The sequence below is a fragment of the Anguilla rostrata genome, chromosome 2, assembly GCF_018555375.3.
Source record: "Anguilla rostrata isolate EN2019 chromosome 2, ASM1855537v3, whole genome shotgun sequence".
In the NCBI taxonomy this organism is placed as follows: domain Eukaryota; kingdom Metazoa; phylum Chordata; class Actinopteri; order Anguilliformes; family Anguillidae; genus Anguilla; species Anguilla rostrata.
This window is the reverse complement of record NC_057934.1, coordinates 31,216,162-31,230,653: the sequence shown is the minus strand read 5'-3', so window position 1 is coordinate 31,230,653 and position 14,492 is coordinate 31,216,162. Positions and strand designations below refer to the sequence as shown.

Genomic DNA, 14,492 nt, shown 5'->3' with positions numbered 1-14,492 from the left:
CAGAAACTGAAGTGGGGGGTCTATGTATAAAAAATGCTGTAATTTCCACATGGGGAAATCAAAATATATACAAATACCCTTCAAAAAAAAAAAAAAAGCTGACAACGTGCACATCACACATCACATTTGAATTATTTCATTACAAATCTAAATTGTGGAGTACAGAGCCAAATCAAGTCTTTGTGCCTAAAATTATGGAGCTCAGTGTATGTACAATGTAAGTATAAATGATGTACTCCACTTTTTGAGATGTTCCAGGAACCCCATTTCAAGATGGGGTTCTCCCTACTGAAAGATTCCCTGATCACATTGCTAAATATGAGGCCCATTGGCCTTTTAAATTCAGATACAATGTAAAGCTCCTGGGATAGTGGCCAACATGCTTTCATTCAAGGAAGGCAAGTTTTTCACAATGACATGAGAGTATTGAATACTCCACACAGCCAAAAGGGGGTGCCAACATTTCAATTCAACTCTGAAAACAGTAAAGATAAAGATACGTACAATGACAAAAATAAATGTAATTTGTGGAACTGTCAGCAATATACAATATTCCAAGAAAACATTTCTTTAAATGCTTGCATCTCAGAAGTTTTATCTGTTGAGTTGCCTTCTGTCTCCCCTTTGAAGAAGGTGGTTGGCTGTTGCTATGGCAAAGGTTTGATCTCTTTTGCACTTGATCAGTTTGTGTCTGGTTCCAAACTGAAGTCGTCAAAGGATTATTTAAAGAACATATTCCATTAAATGATACGAGCAAGACATGCTCTTCCCCAGAGGCCTGGCATGCAGTTGTCTTCCAACTGATCCCAAAGGTGTTGGATGGGCTTGAGGTCAGGGCTCGGTGCAGGCCAATCAAGTTCTTCCACACCGTTCTCGACAAAACCATTACTATATGGACCTCACTGTGTGCCCAGGGGCATTGTCATGCTGAAACAGGAAACTGTTGGGGAAGCACAGAATCATCTGTAATGTGACTGTATGCAGTAGTATTAAGATTTGACTTCACTGAAACTAAGGGACCTAGTCCAAACCATAAACAACACCCCTAGACCAAGCGGTGTCCGGATACTTTTGGTAATATAGTGTATCTCTAGTTTAGCACATGAATGGTTCATGGCTTTTTTCATTATTGTGGGAGCCATTCTGTCAGTCAATTAGTTTTTGACGGTTTGTGAGGAATATAACAATGGCTGCTTCTTCAAGTTAGTATAAAAATTTTAACAGAAATATTAAGAGCAAACCAGAATGTTACACTATAAAGCAAAAAAGAATGGTATGACATTTCTTGTAAAATTATATTGTTAAACCAAATACATCTGATAGTGGTATAGTTTAGATGATAAGTTGCACCCTAGTGCAGTGAGCTGAGTAATTATAGTTATTTGAAGGTTGACATGTTTTTGGCTGGACCGCAACAGCGGGGTCAGCCCTATAAACACGAATGTCTGTGACTGAGTGAGTGAAGTTACACCGCGCATGTCTGTGACTGAGTGACTGACTGATGAAGTTACACCATTGGTCGACCGATTCGGTCCAGCCATGTATTAGGTTTTGACCTGGTCTTGTTCTACAAAGAGTGAGTCAGACCAGAGTACATCAGGCTCTATTTATATGTTTCATTAATGAGGCAAACAGAATCAAACCTTACTTGTGGATGTTGGTGAGATCACTGTAGCTTTATTGGCATGACATCTGGCATAATCCAGAGCATGGTATAGCTCAGTAAGACCATTTGCAGGCTTAATAGGCCGTGCATGTGAAAAAAATGGCTTAAATATGGAGAGGCGTAGTCTATAATACTTACGAAAGCTATTGATTCCATAGTACAAAAAGCAATCGATGGAAAAAATATTGATTCTTGAGCATGGCTTACATGTACATGTTTTTTTTTTTTTTTTAAACAGTCCAGCACAATGAAGGCATTACTCAAACCTTTGTGTGCCCATGCTCATCTGCTCATGCTCAAAGTCTGAAGTATGTACTGTACATTTTTTTCCATTTGCATATTTTTGTGGGATCCAGCACCCAACATTACGCAATGGTTTACGAACTGAGCACATTTCTTGCCACTAATATAAAAATCTTTGTTGTGCAATTTACCATTATTGCAATGCTGATTTGTGGTGGCTTACTATATTCCAACATTACCATTGCAGCCATTTCTATAGAGAGGGTCAGAGTTCCATTCCTCTAAAAAAACTGGTAATTTGTCGATTTATTCAGTTTCCCAGAGGTCAGCCCAGCCCTAAGACACCCGATTCCACTTTGTTTTGATTGAATACCATGATTAGTTCATTGAATCATGAATAAATTTTCACTTTTTTGTGCAAGTTAAATGTTACATAACCGCTCTCATTTTTAATGTGGGCATTCCCCAATACTTCTGACAAAACCTATCATGCCCCTGTACAACATTTAAAAATACTGCAGCATGTCCACAGTAGTGAATTATCAAACTGAATTTAACACACGAGTGTCGCTTGTAAACATAGCTGTCAATCATCTTCTGCGCTTAATTAGTGCCATTTTTATCAACCTAAGATTATTGAGGTGGTGCAAATGGGATAATTGTTTGAGAAAGGGCTTGAAAATGAGACTAAAGCCGCGTTTCCACCAAAATTACCCGGAACTTTCAGTCCCAGGAACTACTTTACCAGGAACTAAAAGGTTCCTTCAGCCAATGGTTGTCTGCGTTTCCACCGGGGTCTAAAGTCCCGCGAAGATTAGGCAAATTAGCCCACTGACGTATGAAAAAGCGGCGTTGTCGTCGGTCCATCTGTCATATGATTTCTTCTGTAACCCCATACTACCACCGAAGTAGCCTACATTATTTTCTAATAACCGGGACAGCCCGGAGGGGTTTATTCCACTTATATACAACGGGTTACCAACAATGACTATATATGGTTACTTTTGTATTTATTGATTTTTATCCATTTAATCACATGGAATTGAAATATTCTTCTGCAGCTGTTTGGGCATATTTTACCGTTGTCAAGCAAAACTGTCGTTGGTAGTTGAACTTGGACCGTTATGCAACAAATAGGATATAACAGACCAATAGTCAGATTGTAACTGTTTTATATATCCTCTCAAACACATTCATTATGTTTTTATGCGAACATTCGCTTTCATGTCTTGACATCCGAAGCGACAAAATGCATTCACATTTCCAATATAACTGTCAACAACAGCAGAAAACATGCACACGTTGTAAACAATTTGCTGTTTGATTACTTTCTCATCGTCAATTCTATATAGGCTAATTGCAATGACAAGAATAGAACGAAAACTCGGACTTGCGTGAAAATTTAAATTAGTAGTGGTACAGCCACCGTTTGTTTTCCTTCGAAGTTACTGCTAGCCGAGCAGCGAAGTGTGCCCTCCAGATGCGAACCATGCACCATAAATTAGTCCATAGTCTTCTGGTCTTTTTGTGGAATTGAAGAATGGCAGAGTAAAATTACGGCAGTCTGAAAAAGCTAAAGGTACGATTACTAGAATTAACCTGTTATTTTACCATAACAAAAAGTGCAGAAGATGATTTCCAGTTTGCTTTTACTGTATCACCAATGTGAATTACGCAGAACTACCGCATACCTCACATAACTGTATCAAACGTTTTGAGTCAATTACAACGGGCTAACAAAGAAAATCCGGAAGAAAATATTCAGCAACCGAATTAATCCGTTTGAATGTTTTAGTACGTAATATGCTGTCCCAGCACGAATGCTTAGCATTCTATAAAACGAATACTAAAGCAAGAAAAGAACAGAAGAGCACACGTTATAATTCCAAGACGTTGGCAGGCTATAACCAAAAGTAGGCTACTGCGCCGCATAACATACAAGTTTAATTAGAAGTTATTATGAAAATAAATCGGGTTGCGCCTGGATATTTTTAAACATGGCGCCTGAAAATAGACACAAAAAAATGCTACGAGTACTCGACCAATCAGAAATGTTCAGCGCTGCAAGCTCCACCCAAAAGGTTCCTGTACTTTCGGAAAGTAGTACCCCCCGAGCAGGAACCTTTTGGGGGGTAAAACAAAGCCCCCGGAACTAAATTTAGACCATAGTTCCTGCGGTGGAAACGCACTGAGTTTCTCAAAAGGTTCCTAGTTCCGGGGTATAGTTCCTGCGGTGGAAACGCGGCTTAACATGACCTCTAGCTGATGAAGGACTGAAGTACCATGCAAGAAAACATGGGGAGACAAACTGGTGGCCCCAACGATGAGAAAAAGACAACACAAAGGGAAAGAGAGTCCATATTAAAGATTTTAACGCCAGTTTAGGAGATTAAAAAATATGTTGTTTTTAATTGCAAACGATTCATGAAACAATTTTTTAAAATATAAATTAGTCCCAATTCCTTAATTTCCTTAGGTACTCAGGGGGGCCCCCCATGGCTGCTCATAATGCGTGTCACACCCTTAGCACCCCTACTAACTCCGCTTCTGATTATAGTTATGATTTAGACAAACGTCACTTTCAATTGGCATCATATCTCCTTTTCTTTAAGAGGACAGGCTCGCTGTCCTTCTGTACTTGTGCTGGATTTTTTCTTCATTCAGACAGGGAGAAATTAGAGGCAGACTTTTCAGCTCAGGAAGTGCAATGGCAGGGATTGTATACTATGGGAGTTTGCATACGGCTCGAGTCAGCCACCCTGTGGACTGTGCCACACATCTCACCTTGGCATCCTTCCTTTAACAATATCTGTAACAGATGACGCTCCTTCGGCATTGATGTGGTCATGATTCAGTCCGTCTTGCCATTAACCTCTTGCAAGCTTTTTGAATAGCTTTTCAATTGAATTTTAGCGACAACCTTAAAGGGGATCATTTTTATTACTGCAACAATCAAATCTTGTGAAGCATCAGTCACCTACAATGCAGTTTTGGCTTCACTTGCAACCAAAAGTTTGGCAAACCAAATCTCCATAAATAAATGAAATTCTTGGTTATATATCCTACAGAATTATGTGCATTCAAATGGTTTGCATGGACCTCCAGTCAAACCATTGCTTAATATAAAAGAAATGAATCAAAAGTAAAAAATAAAAAAGGAATGAAATGACTTCATGTCAGATCAAATCAAGTCCTTGGCTGGTGGGGTCAGAGGAGGAGGAGGAGTTGTTGCTGGGATGATTCGAGGGGCCGTGTTGGTGTTTTGACCTCTTGCCCCTGTGCACTGGCCCTTCCCCATTCTCGCCCTCCTCACGCTCCAGTCGGCCTCTCTTCACAAAGTGTTCTATTCTGGACTCCAGGCTCTCGCAACGAGGCCGATCCAGCAGGGGGCGGTAGTTACGCTGTCTGGTTCCTTCCAGGAGCCAGCAAGGAAGAGAGCAGCAAGACTCACCTGTAAGACAGAACAGACATAGCCCACCACCCAAGACACACACACAAAGTCAAAAGTGAAGCAGTTTTTTCTGCCTTATGTTCAAGCCAGTCAGGGTAGCTGCATGCTTAATACTCAGATACGTACACAATAACTCATAAGGAATGGCACTACCATCCATCCATTATCTATACCCGCTTATCCTGAGCAGGGTCACAGGGTTGCTGGAGCCTATCCCAGCATGCGCTGGGTGAGAGGCAGGAATACACCCTGGACAGGCCGCCAATCTATCGCAGGGCGCACACACCATTCACTCACACAATCATACCTATGGGCAATTTAGTCTCCAATCTTTGGACTGTGGGAGGAAACTCACGCGGACATGGGGAGAACATGCAAGTTCCACACAGAGGGGCCCCAAGCCGAGATTCGAACCCACAACCTTCTTGCTACCCACTGCACCACCGTACTGCCCATGAAAAGTAATATTGCTTACGTATTATAGTGGAATTAAGGGGTATCGTTTAGCTCACTGCTTAAAATATTTGCATTAACTGCTTAATAACCAGCTGGTATTACAAGACATTCTACACAAACATGCTCTTTCCATTATAATTAGGCTAGTACAAATAGGAATAAAATTGCATGCACCTTGTTTTACATCCCTTTAAAAGTCCCAAATACAATACAAATAAGCTCAAAATACTTAAAATCTTTCATTTACATGATAATATAGGAAGATGCTTGACATCCTCCTTAATGTTGAAAACGATAAGCAGGTCACTGTGTATATGACAACAACAAGTATTCATCACAACAAACTACTTCTACATTTTCTGATTTTCTTTCCAGCAAATTAATTAGCTTTAGCAGCTTTTACAGATGCCAGCTCCATACTGGACCGACCTGAGGTTTGCAGGCCTTGGATCATCCCATGGAGGACCTGGGTCTTGACCGCTGTCTGCGTCCAGTGGTTCTGCAGTGTGCCCAGAACTTGCCGGACCTCCTCCGGCTCACTTTGCCACAGCAGCCCCTCAAAGTGGCAGTCATACAGCACCAGGGGGTAATCCACTGCCATGCTGAGGGGTACAGGGCACAATTAGCCGTTACATCAGAGCGCACAGATCACCGGGCACATCCTTTCTATACAGGTCAATCACAGCTCCAACTTGTGTTTGTGGGCAGGTACACAGTAACGTATAGTTTCTAAGGTCCTCAACCCAAAAGCCTTCATTAGAACACAGCCTAAGAATTCCTTAGATAAATGGGTTTACTGACATAAATTGTGTTCATGTTAATAGCACTCAGGTGAAATTAATGCACAGGTTTAGATATTTGTTCCATAAAGGAGGCATCTCTGGCTGACCACACTGCACTCACCTGTACTGAGGTTTCCTGGGATTGCTCTGAACATCCAATAACTGATCAATCAACTCTGGAGCCTCCAGCTTCTGTCCAATGAGGAGCAGGACAGCCATCATGCAGCGTACCTTTAGATAACAGTAGACAGTAACTATCAGATACGAGATTCTGTTGAGCAGAAGAAACACCATTCCCAGTACAGCAAATTAGTTTATGGTGATGAATTTGTAGTCTTCCAACAGCCAGTGAATATTCTAACCTGGTGATACAGAAAAGCCAGACCCTTTATTTCAAACACAAACAGGTCATAGGGATCAGGGGAGTTTGACTTGTGGGGGTGAGCTGGCTGGATGGTGGCAGACAGGATGGTCCGTTGGAACTGCAGGACCCCATTGCCAACATCCATCTTGCAAATGTTCCTGAAGTCATGGGTGCCTTCATATCTGTAGAGTGGAAGAAATGAGGAGGTCAAACAATGGACTAATCAGCCAATCGCTCTGGAGGCAAGCTATCCATCTTCAGTTTTTTTTTTTCACTCCAAAGCCATATAGCTGAAAACATGTAAAAGACAACCATGATTGTTTTATTCTCAATTTCTAAAGCTAGATTGACAATCCAATCTTTCACACTTCAGAGAGGATGAATGATTCACACACAGGAGGCACATATTCACAGACATGGTTAAAGTCAGGAGGGGTTGATGATACCTGTGAAGGAGAACTCCTTTTCCCCCCTTACCGTTTGGCAGCTTCCCCCATCAGCTCCACGTCCAGGTCTCCACGGGGGAAGTAGTAGCGGTACGTCCTGGACTGGCAGTCAAAGCGAGCACTGAAGCCGGTTTCCACAGCCGCCCAGTCTAAAACCCTTATGTCCTGCGGCAGCACTCGATTCAGCATTTTGGCGTAGGGCAGCTCTGATACATCGGGTTTGCCTTTCCCTTCAGCCTGAGCTGGTAGGGTAACACCCAGCCCCCCACCAAACTGAGTGGAACGCAAATCGATGGATATCACCTTAAAACACACATGCACACAGTTACATCAGAGTAGCCAGGGCAAAGAGACTGCACATTAGCCATTACTGAAATATTATTTCATAATAACATAAACATTTGAATGTGTTAAGAACTGCTGTCTCATCAAGTTTGACTCAACGAAATTCCATGAGATCTGACTCAACACTTCTGATGGTGTTCACGTAATTTTCTGGGTCCTCCGTAATAAATAATTTCCGTAATTACCTTCTTTTCTGTGTCACCGCTTAACTTTACGCCTGTATTTTGAGCTGTAAATAGGTATGCGATAACGTGCAGGTAGTGAGAGGGGCTGACCTGGGAGAAGGCGCTGACTCCCTTGTCCGTGCGGCCGCAGCGGTGGTAGTTGGAGCTATGTCGGTCCTGTATGAGCCTGGTCTTCAGCAGAGCTTCGAACAGCCGGGCCTCCACCGTGTTGTCTGTGTTCTCCTGAACAGCAAAGCCCTGGTAGCCCCAGCCCAGGTATGCCAGCCGCAAGGCCACGTGCCGCCTGGGGTGGACGGAAAAATCAAAGACCCGTCCCTGGCCCCCTTTCTTTCCTTTCTGCCTCCCATCATTCCCTTGGCCATCCCTCTCCGCAACATCAGGTTCGGCCGAAGGTCCTTCCCTCTCTCTCAGCTGTGCCTTTAGCCTCACCAGCTCTGCCTCCAGTTTTTTCACTTGCTCCAGCAAGGCCTCTGCCATGCTGCTGGGCTGGGCTGTTGACAAAAAATCCGCACATATCAAACAATCAGACCAAATACAAAAGAAACGAGAGTAGATTCAAACGTAGAACACTGCTGGATCAGCGTTAGCTGACAGTATAAATACTTGTAGCAAGACACGAGTTTGGAAAATTCTCGTTCAGTTGTAACTGTAATTGCTAACCATATTGATAAATTTAATTTGGACTAACCTTAACCCTGTCACTAAATCGCAACCAGTGAAATGTAGCTAAAATAGTATTAAAAGGAACTACTGAACCTAATGTTGGTTGCAAGACAATGTATATACGAGAGATTACCGACATGGACGCGTGCCGGTCGAACTACCTTACAATATTTAGGAAGCTAGCTAGATGCAATTATTAGCTAAATATCGAACTAACCAGCAAGCAATATGATGCGTAACTCGACAACCATGTATTTGTGCTAGAAGCTAATGCTAACCTACTTTATCTGTTTGCTTGGTTTTTAGTTCCAATCCAAAAATGGAAATTCTTAAAAGTCCAGCATTCCGTGATCTTCCATACTTGGACCTATTTACATCGTAAGTATATGTTTGTAACTTAGCAAGATAACTGTAGACCGCAGTATTACTTTGCTTTTCAACGACACGTTACTCCATCTCATCTTCTCAACAGCATGCACTTTCTTGGCTGCAACGAGAGTAGAGACATCGATTTAGAGGATTTATGGGAGTTGAAGTTTTTCATCTGGACGGACTAGAACTGCTATATTTCAGCCACATGGTGGTGGTATAGTAATTATTCACCACAGCATAGTAGTTTTCGTTACCGAACTAGTTGTATACTACTGACCTAATTACGCTGAGAACTCCATACCTTGTGGCCTTATTCCCAAGATTTAAAAAGTCATCTTACATTCTGGGGTTTTCAGGATCCCAGAATCTACACTTGCATGGACAATTCAAAATATAAATTCGAGTTTTACGTTTTCATCACAATGGCCAAAACTTTAAATTGAAAGACAACAACAGTGAAGAAAATCCTCACAGTTATCCAGATCCTAACAGTCTAGAAAATCACGACCATTTCATCGATTAAATGACTCCACCCCTGCTACATGTAATGCTACATAGTACAGCATGCCATATCAATGTTGGCTTATTTGAAGATACCAGCACCTGTGTCGGCACCTTTCATTTTTGGTTTTGTTTGATATTCAAGTAGCTACCTTTGATGTCCTAGTTGGTTTTTTTTATTTATTATTTGTTTTTTTTAAACTTTTTTGTAACGTTTCCACGTATTATTAGTACTTTGCTAACTTTTGCTGATACCACAGTTAAACGTATTAATTTACAACTTCAATCAGTGTTCTACATTTATAGTAAAATACATTTCTATTCATTGTGCAGTTATTTGAACGGGTATATAGCCTACATTGATTAAACAACCTGACCATGAGAGTGTAATCTCACCATAAATCGCTCATGCTGCTTTTCCTTAAATTTTCTGTGTGATGTGTTAATTGCTCTTAAGAAACAAGTTGAGAATCTAAAGTGGACCAAGCTATAGCAGCAAGCGATTAAAACAGGAAAGACATGCACAATTATTAGAATGAGCAATTTCGGTGGAAATTGTTGTAAAATATCCGCAAATAAAAAAACAACTATATTCTTAAATTCCCGTTGTATGCAATATAATACAATGAATACAGGTACATCTTAGCCATTGTATTTCAGAAACCATGTAGCACACATAATAAATAGGCCATGTTTCTGTAAAATAATCATGTAAATCTTAAACTTAATTCGTAATTCCAAATTTCTCTGTTAAAAAGCGGAAGGATAGCGTTTATTTTCCTTTTGTGGGCTAAATATGACATTTTTAAATGATTTATTTTCGGGCAGACAGTCGAGTCTTACAAATATGGTTGTTATGTTGACATAAACAAAATCAAGTCATGGCAGGGATGCGTTGAACTTCGTCATAAGAATGCTACAACTGTGTGTCTCATGCATAGAGTGGCCATCCGTTACCAATGATTCATACATTACATGATGTTTTGAGACTGCACGAATACTCCCCAAGAGGGAATCATGCAGGGTCTTGCTCTTGTGTGTGCGTGCGTAACAGGTCTTGCTATTATACCCCAGTCTGGGTAGGTCTTGCTATTACACCCCAGTCATGGATTGCACATGACTCTAAAATATCATTCATGATGCAGATCTGTTGCAAGTGATTGGAATTCTACACACTAAAGGGGGTGATGATATCAAATGATGACTAGTAATGCCTACTATAAATAAATGAGCTATTTTTACCCTATCAGTTTGGTTCGATGACTTTTTCGAGTTCGCGAAGTTTAGTACTTTTCAATGGTTTTTCTTGGATCAAATATAGCTTTTATAGATTCCGGGTGCACGTGCCTCCAAGACAAAGCGTAACGGTCCATGTCTCTTTAAAAGCACAAAAAGTTGGAGTTTAAGGAAACTGATCTCATTATATTGTGGTTGACCGATCCTGTCCCGGGTTGGTACCATTTCTGTGATACGATTGGCCAGGAGTATCTTTTGGGAAGGGGCTTTGGGGCGGAAAGGCGGTTTCAAGACTCCCTTTACTCCCCCCGCTTCTCGTTCTCTGATTCCAGAGAAAGTCTTTGGCGGGGCAAGGGGAAATTGAAACTGTCTGATTGGACGCTGTAAGTCGCACAAAGGAAAAAGTCATGCAGTCCCTCTCAGGAAAGCAACAGTTGTATGTGGAGTGCTACTCCTGCAGCTTTGATTGATTTAAGAAGATTTTAATTTGTCCAGACGCATGCTAATGCCACGGGATTGTAATACGAACTTTGCAGTGCTTGTCGGTTTTATTTCTTTTGACTAACAGGCTAGAAGACACGGGAATAAAAGATTTGAGGAGAAATGGATTTACTTGGGATGCGTGCCTTTCTGGCGCTATTGCTGCCGTGCTGCCTGATGCTGGTGTCGGCGCAGTACCAGGGCGATAATGGAATAGCAATCCCGGACCATGGTTTCTGCCAGCCGATTTCCATTCCGCTTTGCACAGACATTGCTTACAATCAGACTATCATGCCAAATTTGGTAGGGCATTATAATCAAGAGGATGCCGGTTTGGAGGTGCATCAGTTTTATCCATTGGTGAAGGTACAGTGCTCGCCTGATCTTAAATTTTTTTTGTGTTCTATGTATGCTCCAGTTTGCACTGTCTTGGAAAAAGCGATTCCCCCGTGTCGTTCTATCTGTGAACGGGCGAAGCAAGGCTGTGAGGCCCTCATGAATAAATTTGGTTTCCAGTGGCCAGAAAGGCTAAGGTGCGAGAACTTCCCCGTACTGGGAGATGGGCATATTTGCGTGGGACAGAATGATTCAAAGAGCTTGCCCACTGTGACCACCCCGCCCATGCATATACCAGCCCCTGCAGGAACGCCTGGGATTCACATATACTCCACGCCAGACAGACTTTTCCGCTGCCCCTCAGCTCTCATGGTGCCCCCCTACTTAAACTATAAGTTTTTGGGAGAGCCGGACTGCGCTGCCCCCTGCGAGCCTACCAGGAGTGGCGGGGGTCACATGTTTTTCAATCCGAAGGAAATAAAGTTTGCACGGATATGGATTCTCATATGGTCTTCCCTATGCTGTGCCTCCACCCTGTTCACCGTAACCACATACCTGGTGGACATGGAGCGCTTCAAGTACCCCGAGAGGCCCATTATCTTCATGTCAGGCTGTTACACCATGGTCTCCATCGCGTACATTGCCGGCTTCATCTTAGGCGACAAGGTTGTCTGCAACGAGAGCTTCACTCCCGACGGATACAAAACGGTTGTGCAGGGCACTAAGAAAGAGGGCTGCACCATTCTGTTTATGATGCTCTATTTCTTCAGCATGGCCAGCTCCATATGGTGGGTCATACTCTCGCTTACTTGGTTCCTGGCTGCGGGCATGAAGTGGGGTCACGAGGCCATCGAATCCAACTCGCAATACTTCCACCTGGCGGCGTGGGCTGTGCCCGCGGTCAAAACCATTAGCATTCTCGCCATGGGCCAGATAGACGGAGACATGCTGAGCGGCGTCTGCTTCGTGGGACTCAACAGCCTGGACCCCTTGCGGGGCTTCGTTCTGGCGCCCCTCTTCGTCTACTTGTTCATCGGCACGTCGTTTCTCCTGGCCGGCTTCGTGTCGCTCTTCCGCATCCGGACCATCATGAAGCACGACGGGACCAAGACGGAGAAGCTGGAGAGGCTGATGGTCCGGATCGGCGTGTTCAGCGTCCTGTACACGGTGCCCGCCACCATCGTCATCGCCTGCTTCTTCTACGAGCAGGCCTTCCGCGAGCACTGGGAGCGGAGCTGGATTAGCCAGAACTGCAAAGGGCTGGCCTTCCCCTGCCCGACGCAGTACACCCCGCGCATGACCCCCGATTTCACCGTTTACATGATCAAATACCTCAACACTCTGATTGTTGGCATCACTTCCGGGTTTTGGATCTGGTCCGGCAAGACCTTGCAGTCGTGGCGCAAGTTCTACACCAGACTCACGAACAGTAAACACGGTGAGACGACGGTGTAGTTTGGCAGAACAATCGGCAGCATCCATCTGTGATAGTCTGCTCAACTTTTAAAGAAAATTTAGGGGGGTAGGCACGGACCGCTGGTGGGACTTGCCCGAAGTGTGTGCTTTAAACAAATGCACAGCTCGTGCACGGAAGCCCTCTGCTCTCCCCACATTATTGCCCCTCTGTTTTTAATTAACCAACAGTAAAAGCTCTCAGAGCGAGAGACCAGCAGGAGACTCTGTTAAAAGAAGCCTGGGGGAGACCAAAAGACTTTGTTGTAGGTCTGTTAAACTTGCTTTGGGGTGTAATTAAATGTACTGTAAATAGCATTTGTACAAAATATACATGAATATAATTATATATTTGTATTTAAAGAAAGGAGATATACATTTCCTCCAATAGCCGTCTAGCCTGACAAAAGTGTGTCCTTTTATCGGAAACCATTAGACTTTTATCAATGCTCATTTTGTTAAGTCAATTATGCAGCACAGTTGAACTCCATCTTCTGGACAAGATCATTTTTCCCTGATGTACAAGATTAAAGAGATGGTTGCATATCGAGGACGTTTTTAGGTGTACATTGTTTCGATTTGGCCCTTTCCACAGAAAAATCAGAAGAATTCAAATCAAAGCAGAAAGCAAAAACTCATAAGGATGACTGCTGCTTCTGACGCTGTACCAAGGAATGTGAATCCACTTTTTTTTCCATGACAATTTATTTGGTGTTTCCAGAGATGAAAATGTTTTCTCTCATACTTTGGTACTAGAACACTAGAGAAGGTTACAGTAATGAATGAACATTTCGTTATTTTGGCCTCACCAAAAACCGAGACAATTTCATGTTGGAAACTGCTTTTTTAAATTAAAAACTGGTGTGAAACAGGCAATCTTTTATGGGTAAACATAGTTCATGTGACAGAGGAGGAAATGAAAATGAATGGAAAGCACCTGATTTATACTTTTGGAAGGCATTTGTTTTTGGTTGTTTTTGGGGCCACTGTAATGGGGGTCAGAGAGAACTGTTTGGCTGAGCACACTTCCATTACTTTTTTTAATTCCTTTTTTACTGTTTTGGTTCATTTAAATCTGGCCTTTGTATATCCCATTATTCACCTTGCCAGCCTGGAATTATCTTCCTGTTTATACAAGTGTCACAGTTTCTGAAATCCCTTTGTCACAATTCCCTGTGTATGCATGTATTCTGTGCCTCATGCTTATTTAAAATGTTGATGTTGTATGATACTGCAATATATTAAATTGTAAGCGTAGTCACATGGTCATTACGTCTAGAATTATTCTCTTTTGTCACTTCCCCCATAATTTCAAACAAAAAGTAATTTTAATAATCGTTTTTTTTTGGTCGAAACATTTTGGGGGAAAGGGCAGTACCCTTACTTAACAACAGAAAATGGTTGAGTGTCAGCATGTGTTCTAAATTGCCCTTTGAGTGATGAGGAATTCCTCCCCCCATTATCTTACGCCTTGATGCATTCAGTAGCCTGGACGAGGACCCTGTCACCAGGTG

At 42.5% G+C, this 14,492-nt stretch overlaps 2 protein-coding genes across 4 annotated transcripts; one reads left to right on the top strand and one right to left on the bottom strand.

Moving 5' to 3' along the window:
- Window positions 1-4,830: 4,830 nt before the first annotated feature.
- pus3 (pseudouridylate synthase 3) lies at window positions 4,831-9,168 on the bottom strand. 3 transcript variants are annotated; one of them, XM_064321576.1, is made up of 7 exons: window positions 9,030-9,168; window positions 8,029-8,429; window positions 7,440-7,711; window positions 6,961-7,144; window positions 6,720-6,829; window positions 6,246-6,418; window positions 4,831-5,360 (listed from the first exon to the last, which is right to left on the bottom strand). In XM_064321576.1, the coding sequence occupies exons 2-7, from the start codon at window positions 8,413-8,415 to the stop codon at window positions 5,086-5,088; spliced, it is 1,401 nt and encodes a 466-aa protein (XP_064177646.1). In that variant the 5' UTR covers window positions 8,416-8,429; window positions 9,030-9,168; the 3' UTR covers window positions 4,831-5,085. The 3 variants fall into 3 exon arrangements, with proteins under 3 accessions (XP_064177646.1, XP_064177647.1, XP_064177645.1); XM_064321577.1 differs by having other exon boundaries at window positions 8,880-9,101; XM_064321575.1 differs by having other exon boundaries at window positions 8,884-9,101.
- Window positions 9,169-11,046: 1,878 nt separating this feature from the next.
- fzd2 (frizzled class receptor 2) lies at window positions 11,047-14,247 on the top strand. The gene has a single exon (XM_064321573.1). It carries the CDS (start codon window positions 11,314-11,316, stop codon window positions 12,979-12,981), a length of 1,668 nt encoding a protein of 555 aa, XP_064177643.1. The 5' UTR covers window positions 11,047-11,313; the 3' UTR covers window positions 12,982-14,247.
- Window positions 14,248-14,492: the final 245 nt, after the last annotated feature.

Excerpts from the sequence above, each read along its gene's own strand:
- pus3 (XM_064321576.1), bottom strand. The coding sequence starts at position 8,415 with ATGGCAGAGGCCTTGCTGGAGCAAGTGAAAAAACTGGAGGCAGAGCTG. Across the intron at positions 7,712-8,028 it reads GAGTCAGCGCCTTCTCCCAG|GTGATATCCATCGATTTGCG; the intron begins GTCAGCCCCTCT and ends GTGTGTTTTAAG. Across the intron at positions 6,830-6,960 it reads TGGCTTTTCTGTATCACCAG|GTACGCTGCATGATGGCTGT; the intron begins GTTAGAATATTC and ends TGTTATCTAAAG.
- fzd2 (XM_064321573.1), top strand. The coding sequence starts at position 11,314 with ATGGATTTACTTGGGATGCGTGCCTTTCTGGCGCTATTGCTGCCGTGC.